This window comes from Colossoma macropomum, unplaced genomic scaffold (genome assembly GCF_904425465.1).
Source record: "Colossoma macropomum unplaced genomic scaffold, Colossoma_macropomum, whole genome shotgun sequence".
NCBI lineage: Eukaryota > Metazoa > Chordata > Actinopteri > Characiformes > Serrasalmidae > Colossoma > Colossoma macropomum.
In genome coordinates, this window is record NW_023494795.1 from 21,796,076 (window position 1) to 21,810,589 (window position 14,514).

A 14,514-nucleotide genomic window follows, 5' to 3' on the forward strand; every position below is an offset into this window, starting at 1 on the left:
CTGTGTATGTGGTGGTGTGGTTACTGTCTACTTCTGAGCAGTAGTGGTACTTGCACAAAGATAAATTAGCATAGTTGTGGCCTGTTTCATTTTAAACTGATGGCAATTTGATTGACTGTTTAATTATTGAATCCCAAGAATTGGTGTGCTTTTGAGTTTTCTCTATGATTACATGAATGGGCAGTGCTAAGCTGCTATAGGCTGAATAGGTGGATATATGTAAATGTATTGTTTTTTTGACATCACAGAAACAATACATTTAAAACAGACTGTTTTTGCAGCTTAATGTCCATATATGGGTTGGAGTGTGAATGGTGCATTATGCAACTTTAACAGTGTTTACTTTCTAAATCTGATTCTTACATACTGCATCAGACTCGTAACTCCAACTTGTCTGAATGGCAAGAGAAAAAAGAGAAAAAACGTTCAGTTTTTGAGATTTGTAACAAAGACTTTAAAGGTCTAAATGAAAATTGTAGCCATAAAAAAGTATGTGGTTTTTTTTTGTAACAGTAGTAATTTGAGTGAGTAAAATGTCCGTATTATCAAAAATTTAAATATTTTAAAAAATTGGAAAGAACAAATAATTAAAATCGAAATCTTACTTGCATTATCATCACAGAGAAACATAACATTTATTTATGTATGCATATTAGCCCTGTTTCACTTAAACATTCTGCTGTTTAATAAGACAATAAATACATCATTAAATATCAGTTTGAAATATCAAATTTCAAATCTAAACATCTGCGGGATGGCGATGGTTTTTTAACAAATATCTAACAATATGATGCAGATATCATCGTGCATCCCTAGATATTTAAATAGCTACGCTGTAATAGCAATATATGAATTTGTTAATAAGATAGATGAACCTTCTACAGAATTGCTGTTTGCAGGCCGTGCTGAAGAGCCATAGCCCTGTTTCATTTTTTCCCCTCTGAGTCATCAGCTAATCCTCAAATCATTCATGTACATTAGAAAACAACAAATACAAATAATGCAATTTTCAATGTAGGGCTAAATTTCTATGGCGGTTCAAATGATTAGTTTGCTGTTACTGTAGGAAACTCTGATTAGGTTCATTGTTGAATGCTGTTGTAGTTGATCTGCTGCAATCAGGCCTCAAAAATGAAGTGACATTATGTCCAACTAGGAAGTCAAACTGCAGTCTATCATCTGAGAATGATTACAGAGGGAGAAAGGAGGGAGGGAATGGGAACAGGAACGTGCAGGGGAATGTTTTTCATTACACCCTCAGCGATATTAGCTTGCACGGCAAAGAGCAGAAGAGGAAGAGATGGAGGGAGAGAGGAATGAGGATGGAAATGAGTGTGAGACAGTTCTGAGAGAGAGAGAGGAAGACTGTCTGACTGTCTGATCTGCTGGCCAAGTCGAGTCAGATGGGGGGATCGCAGTTGAAAAACAGCGAGGAAGAAGCAAGAGAGCAGATGACTAGAAGACTGTGTGGTCCTCAATGGCTTTAAACTCGGATAAACAAATCTCCACCGGGGTACTAAATCTCTAACACATGCTACATGTCTGCTTTCTCTCTCAATCCATCTCCGTCCTGAGAAAGTCATGCCAGAGGTCTAAGATCAGGATGAGGTGATCTGGGCTTTCCATGAATGACTAATCAACATTTTTCGAGCCATATACAGGCATGGTAAAAAAATGTTGAAAAACCAATTCCAGAACAGTTACAGAAAGTCTCATTAAGGTCTTAAAATGTAATAATGAACAACATGATGTCAGCGCAATTATAAATGCTGTAGCTTTCCTGTACTGTTTTTAGGTTTTCCCATGATGTTAGTTGGAGCCAGTTGAGTGAGATATGACTGATCTCTGATTTTTCCGCCAATCCGTCCCTTTATCTCTTTAACTGATTGTAACAGCTGCATCTCTCTCATTAGGGAGAAGGTTGTCAGAGATCTCTTCCCAGACGAACCCTCACTCCTCAGTTCAGAGGTCAGCACTGCAGCAGAGGCCACCTCAGTCCTCCTCAGGCCATGAGGGTCCACAAAGAGGAGGATATCTCCCCATCCGTCCCCAACACAAACACAGAGTGGACCTCAGTCAGCCCCAAGCTGACCAGCGCAATGCTAACAAGCCCAAACTCGGTGAGAACATGAGACAGTTTCTTGTAAGAATGTTAAAGATGACCTAAATTTGCAGTGAAATCCTGATATTCTTTGAGCATTTGTGTGATGCAGTGTGTATCACTACAACACTTAAACTCTAAGGACCCACTGGTGGGTCCTAGCGTCATTTCCTTTACACTTAGAAAACTACATTTTATATTTTATTTTCAATAACTCATAATAGTTACTGAGTAATAGGCTTTAAGATTATCCCCTTCAGTAACTGGACTATAATGTGAACTGGATAAGTTATTCTAAAGTTGTAAAAGTTTGTAATAAATGTTTAGACCCACTAGTGAAACCTGTGAATAACTGAATAATAGGCCTGGTTTAACCCTTAGAAATGTGACTTAACTAAGAAGTAATTTTGCTGTACTATTCATGTACGACTAGACCTATTAAAATAATTGTTTGTGATCAATTGCATTATCTTTTGTAGTTCAATATGATCAATGGCTTCTGTCTTATTTAGTCTTACTCATTTTTTTTACTGTAATTAGAAACCAGTGCATTTTATTATAGATATGCACTCACTGAGCACTTTATTAGGTACGCTTGTTTATATACTCATTCCATTTTATCAGCTCCGCTTACCATGTAGTATATAGTATGTATACCATATGTAATTGGATCAGACATGGCAGTGGTGCTGGAGTTTTTAAACATTGTGTCCACTCACTGTCCACTCTATTACACACTCCTACCTTATTGGTCCACCCTGTAGATGTAAATTTAGAGATGATAGCTCATCTGCTGTTGCACAGTTTGTGTTGATCATCCTCTGGTCCTTCATCAGTGGTCACAGGATGCTGGCCATAGGATGCTGTTGGCTACATTTTTTTGGCTGGTGGACTATTCTTAGTCCAGCAGTGACACTGAGGTGTTTAAACACTCCAGCCAGACCGCTGTGTCTGATCCACTCATACCAGCACAATATCGCTACTGTTGGAACAAAACCTTGTATCTCCATTCTTGCCATTTTTCAGTTTTTGACATAATTTAAAAGTTTGTGTTGCCCTTACATTGGGTGTAAATTTTATGATAATTGGATCAAAGAAAATGATCTAAATCTAATGACTTACATTAAAAGTAAAGTATGTTTTTTTCTTCTCCTGTAAAATTAACATTTTGGAGATACAAGGTTTTGTTTTGACGACAGTGATATACATTCACACACCACCACCACGTCAGTGTCACTGCAGTGCTGAAAATGATCCACCACTCAAATAATACTTGCTTTGTGGTGGTCCTGTGGGGGTCCTGACCATTAAAGAACAGGGTGAAAGGGGGGTAACAAAATATGCAGAGAAACAGATGGACTACAGTCTGTAGTTGTAGAGCTGATAAAATAGACAATGAGTGTAGAAACAAGGCACGCGTTCATAATAAAATGGTCAGTGAGTGTAGCTGGAAAAAACTAGATTCATCTAGATGTATTTATTACTTTCAGTAATACAGTAACATTATTTTTGTTGTGTGTAACACAGGGTTACATAAACTTAAAGATGAAAATCATGTGATTTCCATAGAGTGAATACAGTTTGCTGTGGCTGCATGTTCCAACCAATTAATTATATGTCGTATTCATCATATATACAGTCAGTGCTTCAAGCTCTTCCTTGTTTGTAGCCTCTCACATTCATACAGCTTGGGGATGTTGTTACAGTAGATGCTCTTGAAGGGAACTTTCCACAACTTTTTTATCAAATTAATATAATATTTCCTCTTAGAAACACAAACGTGGAACCGATAAAAAGTGTAGAATCCACTTTCCGGAGAGAACATTTCTGTTAGTTTCAATGAGCGAGAAATAATTAATATCAAATTACATGATACTTTTGTTGTCACCAGTGCTAACTGCAACTTGCAAGGTTTAAAGGTTAAAAATACTCACTCTGATAACAATTTTACTTCTAGAAGGTAAAAAATTGCAGCTATCTGAGGAGCATCTAATAATTTGTATGCTGAAATAGTTCATTAGTACTGTTTGCACTGTGTTGAGAGTTGTGTGTTCAGTATGTGAACAGCACGGTATATGTAATGATACGTGGCCATATCTGGTATCCCCCTCTGTTCGTAGCATCTGAGTCCGTCTATGTGGTATCACTGCAGGCACAGAAAAGCCTACGGAGGAGTACACCAACCAACAAGGCCGCCATGACCAAAAACCCTCCTCCAGGTTTGGAGTATCTTCATACCATGAAACACTATTCATTTCATCTCTTTTCACCTTCACAAAAGTGGCATATTATGAGTTAAATCATCTTCTCTATTAGATTATTGTACTTACAGTCCAGTTTTACCATGAGATGATCTCAGCATTATGATGCTTTTTGGAAACCATGTAAAAGGTCTCTGTCATGAATCCTGTTTATCAGAGCCGGAGGAAGTGGAAGAGGCAAAGGACGTCACAGTGAGAGTTCTGTCCCCCCAGTCTGTCCTCATCACATGGGTTGATCCTCTTGTGGAGAAACAGAAGAGCATCCCTGAAGGCACCAGGTAAGAAATACTTAGCAAATTTTTTCTTTAAGAAATTTTAAAGGTAGATTATGTTTATTGTTTAGCAAAGCTGCACCTACTCGCCCTCAAGGTCCACACATATTTATTAAAGTAGATCAAATCATCTCATGTCTTTTAGATTATTATTCCTCATAGATTCTTTGTACTTTGTATTGATCAGTTTGGGTAAGAGTGTCTGTCAAATTTTATGATTTATATGTTTATATGATTATGTAATGAGAAAGATGAAGATTATTAGAGGTACTGTTTTGGCACTAAATGTCATAATTATGTAGGCATTACACAGTGAGGTACAGAGAGAAAGGAGAATCTGCTCGGTGGGAGTATAAGGAGACCACCCAGAGGCGAATCGTCATTGAATCGCTCACTGCAGATGGAATGTATGAGTTCTCTATTCGAATCTCCCAGAGAGACCAGCAAGGAAAGTGGAGCGCATCTGTATTCCAGAGGACTCCTGAATCAGGTATCTTTCAATCAGGGATCATGATGATTGGGCCAAAGCACTTTGCGTTACATTTATAAAGTTAAGGTATGTGCTATTAGTTTGTTATTTCTGGGGAATTTCAAGCAAGGATAATGGAAAATACATTGATAAGTGATTAATAGCTGTGTGGAAGCTAGTTTAATGTACTCATTACATATACAAGTAAAATTTTGAAGATTTTTTTTTTATAGTAATTTAGATTATTTTCAAATTGTGATACTGGTATTAAGCAGTAATCAGGGCAAATAAACATTTTCCAGGGTATTTGTAATGCTCTGATTAAGCCTTATCAAGTACCAGTAGATTGTAATTAAACATCATTGGTAATTAGCCATCCTTTTCTTACAAACTTCAGAATGCACAGTTGAATTAAGTCTAATATAATTTATACATTTAGTATTATGATATCTATCTTGTATAGTCCATGTGAACCGACCTAAAGGGGAAGTTCAGATCTTTATAACTGGAAAATATTTAATTCATCCTATTAATGTCTTAACAATATAGTAATGGGCAGCCAGTTAATTAGCAGTTATCAGCTCAAAAAGTTAATTACCAGCTATTGGCTTATTAAAGCTTAATAAGGACATAATAACAGACAGTCAAAATTTAATGTAAATGATTATGATGTGTAATACACAAATAAAAGTGTTTTGGAAAATAATTAGCTCATTGTAATTAACTGTTGCTTAATAATGTACTTATACTCAGCCAGTGTTGGCTTGATCAGACTTAATAAGAGCATTACAGGCGCTCTAGAAAATGCTTAAAATGCTTAGTACTGCTTCATAGAGTAGTTATAGTAGCCAATTAATCACTAGTTACTGGCTTGTTAAGGCTTAATAAGCTAAATATAAAGGCATTATAATACTTCTACTTCTATTTATAAATGTATTTTTGAGAAAAGAAACCTACTTTTTATTCAGTTGCACTTTAACCATCCACATGTTTTTTGCATTAATTTCCTTATGTTTCATTGGTAACTATCTGTACTGATTTGTGATTGGTCACATCTCTCGCTTTTGGGCTTTAGCATTTTGTTTCAGAATTAAAAGGATCCCAAAAAAGAGGAGAATACAGCCTAACAAACTTTAGTTCTTATGCTGATAAATGCTAGACATACTAAGTCCCAAAGGAGTTCTATAAGTTGCTCTGTATGTACGTAGCTTTTATGAGGTAATACTTTTGTACTTTTATTCAAGTCATTATTTCACTAAATGACTGATTCTTTTGCTTGAGTTAGGTTGAGGCTACTCTACCCTTCATATAAGATGCTTTCAGATGTTAGTCTTTAAAATGCATTGAAATGCTGTGATAGAATCACTCAATTTACCCTTTTAAAACCAGTACATTTATAACTGCTAAATAACAAAGGAAATCATTGAAAGGCACTTACTTTCAAGCCAAGTGTAACACATGCACACATACATACACACGCACCCTCACACGCATGCTTAAGTAAGTCTTGCCTCAGAGTTTTGTAATTCATGCAGTATGTCATAACTGCCTCTATGTAACGGTTCATTGAGGTGTCACCGTTTACTGCTTGCTTGCCTATTTGGAAAGCTAAGGATGACTTCATTACTTATTTTCCTGGAAAACCTATAGCTGCGTTTGGTTTCCATCTGCAAATCTTCTGGTAGGAGAAACATTAAACGTCTAGAGCACAAGCTCTCTAGTGCAGTTGCATATACCTCTGTTTGGAAATGTATGTTGTCAGTCTTGACATTTGTCCCTACAATGTCTGTAACTTTTCAGTTCCCTCTGGACCTCCTGAGAACTTCGAGGTGAAACCACTTAGAGGAAAAGGCACTGCTGTCACAGCAACATGGGATCCACCTGAGGAACCCAATGGTAAAATAAGAGGTGAGACCCCTGTGTTCTTCTGTAAATCATTTTTCATCTTTAACAATGGTGTGATGTTGTGTCAGTACCTGGTAAAATCTGTAAAGACTATAGGTAACTGTCTTTTGAAGAAATCGATCCAGGAAACTGCACTTTTGGAGTGAACGAATGTCTAAAAAATGGAACATCCACCAACTTATAGATACAAATAAATTACATTTTCTGCTTCTACACACTAGACACCTTGTATGAGTCAAAGTACCTCATATTCTACTTTCCAGTCTGTTTTGTTGTCCTTGGCACTGCATTTTGTGGTCTAGGCCTGAATGTGGAAATTTTACTGCAAAAGGTTCTGTCCGAATTAAATTGACCAGACATACTGATCTGCTGTTTTCTTCCAGAATATATTCTCTCCTATGCTCCAGCCATGAAACCCTTTGGAGCAAAGTCAGTCACATACCGTGGCACTACCACCTCTGCAACCATTGATGGACTGATTCCAGGCGATCGCTATATCTTTAAAATTCGGGCAGTCAACAGGAAAGGACAAGGACCTCAGTCTAAGGCCTTCAGTGTTGCAATGCCTGGCAGTAAGTCCTGAGAGTAATACCTCAAATTCTTTTGCTGATCAACAGAATGAAGAGACAAGATGACTACTGCGTAGTTCTGCAACTGATATTTGATGAGGACTCGAAAAAATGTTCAAATTATGTCTAGGACCAAATATTTAACCAAGGGAACTATAAAGACTGCAAAAAGGAGATTCTGTTTAATGAAGATTCTTAAATAATGTTTTTGTTTGAAAGATAGTTTTACATCTGTCCACTGTCTTGTCTTTATTGCTGTAATACAATTCTTTTACATTTGGATCCCCTGACTGTCACTGTTCATGAGAGGTCATCTTGTAGGTTACAGAACCAAACAATAAAAGTATGAAAGCATGTACAATTGCAATGTACAGATGTAATGTCACTTTGATTGTATTTCATTTAAACTTAACTGCATAGATTTGCTGTTATGCCGAGTGTTATTATTGTGTTAAATCCAACAGAAATAGTTCATGCAAGTTAAAGCTGTTGTACTATCTTTATTGCCAGCCAGCAGTACTGCTTCAAGACCTTCTACCCCTTCCAAGAGCACTACCAGGACACCACATGATGACTTGGAGCATGATGTAGAAGAAATGGAAGAAATTGATGCCCACACCACTACTACTCCACCTACAACCAAGAAAGCTCGACCACTCTCTCAGACACGGTCTTATCATAGCATTTTCTCTGCTGTAAGGGGTTCTGTCAGAAATTCAGGTTCTGGCTCAAGGATGACCTCAAGGCTATCCCAATCCAGAAGTAGCAATAAAGAACTGGATGAGGAAGAAACACCAACAGACACTCCCAAAGAAGATAATGCAAATGAAGCTGTTGAGGACACACAACCAGAAATTACTAACAATGTCCCTTCAAAGACTGAACAGGAAGGACCCAAAAAAGTTCCACCTGAAGCCAAGGAAACAAGCTCAGTTCTCAAAAGTTCGTTACCCAACACACAGACTTCATCTCCAAAATCTTCCTCGCCTGACTCTCTACCTAAAACATCAGAGGGCCTTCGCTATACCCATTCTCGCTTAAGACGACCGAGTTCCCGCGGTTCTGGGTCACTGTCAAGTACTCAGAGTGGAGTTAACCAAGAGTCTGCAGCCACGAGGAAAGACTACACAGCCAGTTCTTATCCAAAAGGAAAGGATTTGTACAAGATCGGCATTACAGATGCAAAATCATCCACCCCATCTCCTCAGGAAACCAGACCTGAAACAGACAGAGGGTCTTCATCATCAGCTTCTACCTCTGATGTTTCCTCTTCATCATCATCAGCCTCATTACCATCATCAGCATCTGGGACAGCAAGTCATGGCAGTGGTACAGTATCTGGGTCTGTTCATCCTTCTAGCAGAAGGGTCGGAATCTCAACTAGGGGTAACAGACCGAAGCCTGGTTCTTCATCTGCTACTTCATCACAATCCACAGCTGCAACAGGATCCAGAACGTCTGACAAAAGTGATAGCCACTCTACAAGCATTCAGGATACAAAAGATGCCAAAGAAAGTTATCAACCTAAACAAAAAGAAGTAGAGTCTAAAAGTAATGAATCACAACCTTCATCTTATCAACCTGCCACTACAAATTCCTTCTCACCCAAAGAGGAGAGTCCACAGGAAAAGGACAAAAGTGATGGCAGTCATGCAAACACACCTCACCTTCCTTCTAGAGCAAACCCCTCTCTCATAGGACGAGGTTCTTCTGCGGCAAATAGAAATTCCAGAATAATAGCGGGTAGTCGAAGACAAGATGGTAGGATCCCATGGAGCAGAACTGCCTCTTCTGTAGGTGCAGGGAGGCCAATCATAAGAGGAACTTCATCTCGTTCATCTGTTTCAGGAGCGCAGGACAGCAGTGATAAAACCACACCTTCCCCCACAACCTACCCCTCAAAACAAGAAGTGGATCCTACCACTGCAGCACCCACAGCCTCACCCTCTAATGATCACATACATAGTGACAATTCAAAGACTAGCAATGATCATGAAGATGATTACCTTTATGAGGGCAGCAGGGAAGTTGACAATAAAGATGTTGTCCCAACTGCACCTCCTAAAACTTCTGTATCAGAACCTTTACAAACCTCTAAGGATGGTTCTCAGTCTGTTCCCCGCAGACCTGTTTTGGGTTCAAATGGAAGGTTTCGTTCTCCTGTCGTAGCAAGTCGTCTAAACGGGTCACAGTTCCCTGGTAGGTTGCAACCCGTACAACATACACGGTTGGGCTCCCCTGCTAAACAAGACACCTCTTCTTCATCCATTTCAACTTCTTCATCCTCTTCTGCCTCCCAGACCATGCAACAGCCAGCCCTTACTTCACACCGAGGCACAGGTATTAGCAGTAATGCTAATGGTAGGTCAACTCTGGGATCAGTCCCGCGCTCACCCCTGAGGCAATCTCCCACTGTTGAAAGCTCAAGTGGCAACACAGCAGCTGATTCCAAGACCTTGTCAGCTTCAGCCCGTAATCCAGTGGTGGGATCAAGACTGCGTTACCCAAGCAGATCGGACACCATTTCAAGAGGGAAAACCCCAGTCAGCGGTTACAAACCTAGTTATGGGCAAGGTAAACGTAACGTTTTCCACAAACTACAGCAAGTTTGGAGAGCCTTTCGTAACATTATGAATCAAACTATGAAGATCCAGTATCTCATATTTTCTTTCCTCTGCATATATAGGAAAAAATGGACGACCAAATCTTACAGCCACAAATGGCAAAAAATCTTCTACACCAGATGAAAATGCAAAAGCAAATGGAGTCAAACATATCACAGGCCCTGATGGAACCAGATGGGTGTGTTTACTTAGCTGAGTGATAAATTAAGAAGCTTGCTCTGTCAAACAGCATCCTTACCAAGATCAAAACATGCTGTTAAGAAATATCTCTATGATGTTGTGTATGTTCCTGCCATGTGTATTGTTTAATCTTTCTCATGTATTTACAGTGAATGTACCCTCCCTTAGGTTGTAGATCTGGATAAAGGGGTCTTAATGAATGAAGATGGGAAGGTTTTGCAGGATTCTAGAGGCCGACCCAGGAAAGTAGTCCTCGGAGAAGACGGAAAAACTATTTTTGGTGTGATTCCTTATTCATATTCCTGTTTCCACAACTTGGTATTGAAAATGTGTTCATTGTTTTAAAGTGAATCAAAGTGAATGAACTCCCTTTTAATGCCATTATCCAATAGATGAGCAGGGCTCTCCATTAGTAAACCAGGAGGGTGTGGCTCTGTTTGGTCATGGGAGAGACAGTCGGCCTGTGGTTAACCCCAAAGAGAAGTACCTCACTGTGGGAGGGAAACCAGTGGTGGGCCTGGATCGTCCAAAACCCAGTACTACAACTACAACCACAACAGCCACAACTACAACTACAACCACCACCACCACCACCCCCACAACCACTCCTGAACCTACCACAACTGAAATGACAACTCTGGAGCCCACAACCACAGACGCCTATCCTACCTGTCCCCCTGGAACATTTTCAAGGCTGGATAAGAATGGCTTCCCTATTATGGATAAGGATGGGATACTGGACTGCTACCCAGATGGTGAGTACAAAAGGACATTTATCCCACACATGCAGATGCTTTTTCTAATATGACAAATAAAGTACAAATTCAAAAAAGTCTACAAAATAAAGTCTTTCAATGATAAAACAGTCAGAGATTTCAGATGAACTTTCACTTGCATTTGAACAAGGGTAAAAAATGATGTCTTGAAAACATGTTTTGCCGTTTAACCACAGATGTCCTGGGAATGTAATGCAAATTTAGTGGTACTATAATCTCAAGGGTTAAGATTATATTAAATTGGTCCTGGCTTTCCATTAATACCACATAATTTACTGTTGTGTAACATGATTTATTATTGGAATCTAGTTAGGTTCCACAATTTCGGAACCTCTGTAATTTAGGAAGGCTAATCCAAATATGAAATTGCATTCGGAAACTAAACTTCTCCCTGTCGTTCCTGAGTAGTAGCTGTATTCAAGAAAGTCTCTAATCAACCCAACTCCCCATAGACATGATATTTATAGTAGATGTGCCAGAAAAAAACCTTTGGTGTGGTGAGTAAACCAAGTGGTGATCCTAGGGCAGCCAAACACTGAAGTAAAATCTGTTTTTTATTATTGATAAGTTATTGATATTTTGTCATAAGTATATGTTCCTAAGGGGATTATACAGTATATGTTCAGAAGTGTACAGTATACAGAACGCTTGTCTATTATGTCTTCTGAAATCAACCATATTAATAGACAGTTTGTCCCCATTTTCTGCAGTAACTGCCTTTACACTTCTAGAAAGGCTCACACTAGAAAGTGGCACATTGCTGTGAGGATTTGATTGCATTCAGCCACTGGAGCATTAGTGAGGTCATATACTGATGTTGGCTGATTAGGTGTTTGGTGGTGCTCCAACACTCCAGAGAATACAGTTTCACTGCTCCACGGCCGAGTGCTGGGCTGTGGGGTGTGATGAATAGAGAACCTATCAATAATTTTGTGCTTAACCTAAATTTACAGCAAAACTCAGCACACATTTAGCAGAGCTGCTGATTTCTTGTAACAGTGCAACATCTCACACAACCTCTTTTATGCTCAGTATTCTCCTTCAAGAATCTTTGAAGTAAAGCTGGTTGCTCCTCTGAGTTTCTATGAGATGAAGCAATTATGCTGTGCACATTGTGAGTTATGCTTGGTTCAGTATGGTGATAAGTATGCTATGCATTTGAGAACATGCTCCAGTATCTCCTGCTTCACCTACAGAAGCTGGCTCAGGAATGGGACTAGACTCCATGGTTACAATCACCATGGCACCCGAAGATGCTTTTGCTATAGAGGAAGGTATTGGCTGAGTCTGGCTTTGACTGGCTGCTGAGCTTTATGGAGTGTTTGTTCATTGTTTGTGTTTTGTTTCTATTCTCTTATGTGCTGTCTGTACATCGACTTCAGGCCATTCTCTTGTTTCTTGTATTGTTTTCTTGTTTACTGCTGTGGTTTGGGTCGAGTTTTCTTTTGTTTTCTTTTCCAAAGCAAAGTCACTCCATGTACTGCATGACTAACTGAAGGAGAATGTCCTAGCTGCCTGCTGCTGAGTATGAGACGATTTGGATAAATTTTGGGAATGACTTGCTGCATCTAGAGAATTGGCCTTGTTGTGTAATTTGTTATGTAATTTTGGTCTTTTGAACACAATAGCCACAGTATGGCTGCATTCAAGACCTAGCCTGCATATATTAGAACAATTTCCTGTGGTTGCTTTGCATGTTTTATTTCCAAACAACTGCTGCCTTGGGGTGATAGGATCCTGGGACAAGTTGATGGAACAGTTGTACAGTCTAACTGGGTTGATTACACTTAGTAACAACTTTTTTTGTCACATGAACTGAAAGATGATTCTAATAGTATTTTTTTTTTCCGCTGAAGTCAAATAAAAAGCATAATTATTTTACCAAAAAAAATCACAGTAGTTGATTTTATGCTGTATTTTGCTTCTAGAATGTCTCGTTTGAGCATCCAACAACAGTCAGCAAGGATATTAGAGCTCCATTTCTCCATTACTGCTTTTCCATTTTGGAAATGTCTTGATGAAATCGCTCATTATGCTCCTCACTGACAACATCAATATTGTCAGGAAGAAATCCAAATAAAAGTGAGTTGAAAGTGTATTTTTAATGACATTACACTTCATAGCTCTGTACATCAATAGGCCACTTACTATTTCACAGTAGTTTTATCATAATTTCCTAGGAATTTTTTATGATAACCACTTGTTTTCAACTTTCTCTAATTTGAGAACCTACAAAATCCTTTCTTGGCTTCACTTATCCTGTAAAAATTCATTCTTCAGATGCAATACTGTGCACAAATCAGATACCGCCCATTTGTTTATTCAATTTCAGGTCAAAACAGTAATTACGTTATTCATTTTTCAGTATCAGAAAAATAGGAAACATATATTTCATAATTATACAGAGACCTTAACAACTAAATATAATCATATCTATCGGCATTTGACTTGTCCAGTCTTTACTTTTATGCACACTACTGTCACTTACGTCTTCTATCTTTCCTATCTTAAATCCAACCAGTTACAGCTGCATGCTCCCAGCAAAATCTGTTTCCAAAGAATTTACTGACCTAATGTTCCCCTTCAAAGAGACACTAATACAGCTACCCAAACACACCTTAGGTGCCTTCAAATTTCTTTCTCATACATTTGAAATGGCTAAAAGAGATATTTCTGAGGAGATTAGATATAAGAGTATTCGCCTGAATAAGGATCATGAAAGTAAAAAAAATAAGTGAAAATAGTTGAAAAATGATAAAAAACATGTCAGGAAAATGAGACTCCTAACAGATTAATTATCATGTGACAAAAAAGTGTGCTTACCAGTGTTATGTAGCCCACTCTGCTTCAAAGGATGATTTACACAATTGCAAAAGAATAACACAGCTATTATTTTCCCAAAACAGTACATTGAAAAGGATTTGTAATTACTAATGTATGTGCAAGAGACCTTTCTCACAGTCACATCCAACTGTAAATAGTAGCATTATCAAAGTTTCACCAGCAACAATGAATGGTTCACCAGTTTTCAGCCTTCCTCAAAAATCTTCCCTTGGTCTCAGCGTGGCCAGTAGGAGCAGGGACAAAGGAAGTGGGGGTACTGAGGGGGCTGCAGCACTCCCTGATTATAGGACTGCAACTGCTAAAAACAACAATATACAGATGTCTATATATCGTCGCTGTCCAAAGAAAAACATGTATCTCCATTTTTTGTGATTTTCACTTTTCTATTTGAGCACGGCAGCTATTCTTTACATTGTGTGAAAATTTCATGATGAATGGACCAATAAAAATGCAGCAAAATTGCTTAGAATAAAATCGATTTCCATTGACTTACATTAAAAGTAAAGAGTGTTT

At 38.5% G+C, this 14,514-nt stretch overlaps 1 protein-coding gene across 3 annotated transcripts in view; it reads left to right on the forward strand.

Annotated features, from left to right (window-relative positions):
* Nucleotides 1-14,514, forward strand: part of fndc1 (fibronectin type III domain containing 1) — a 62,872-nt gene that overhangs the window by 27,421 nt on the left and 20,937 nt on the right. For 2 of the 3 annotated variants that reach the window (XM_036581846.1, XM_036581849.1), the window contains 11 exons: nt 1,914-2,120; nt 4,222-4,320; nt 4,520-4,640; nt 4,937-5,124; nt 6,904-7,011; nt 7,392-7,580; nt 8,088-10,151; nt 10,264-10,379; nt 10,550-10,661; nt 10,774-11,136; nt 12,354-12,431. In XM_036581846.1, coding sequence (XP_036437739.1) covers nt 1,914-2,120; nt 4,222-4,320; nt 4,520-4,640; nt 4,937-5,124; nt 6,904-7,011; nt 7,392-7,580; nt 8,088-10,151; nt 10,264-10,379; nt 10,550-10,661; nt 10,774-11,136; nt 12,354-12,431 — 3,645 coding nt within the window. The remainder of the gene's footprint in view (nt 1-1,913; nt 2,121-4,221; nt 4,321-4,519; nt 4,641-4,936; nt 5,125-6,903; nt 7,012-7,391; nt 7,581-8,087; nt 10,152-10,263; nt 10,380-10,549; nt 10,662-10,773; nt 11,137-12,353; nt 12,432-14,514) is intronic. The other variant, XM_036581847.1, reaches the window with a different exon arrangement.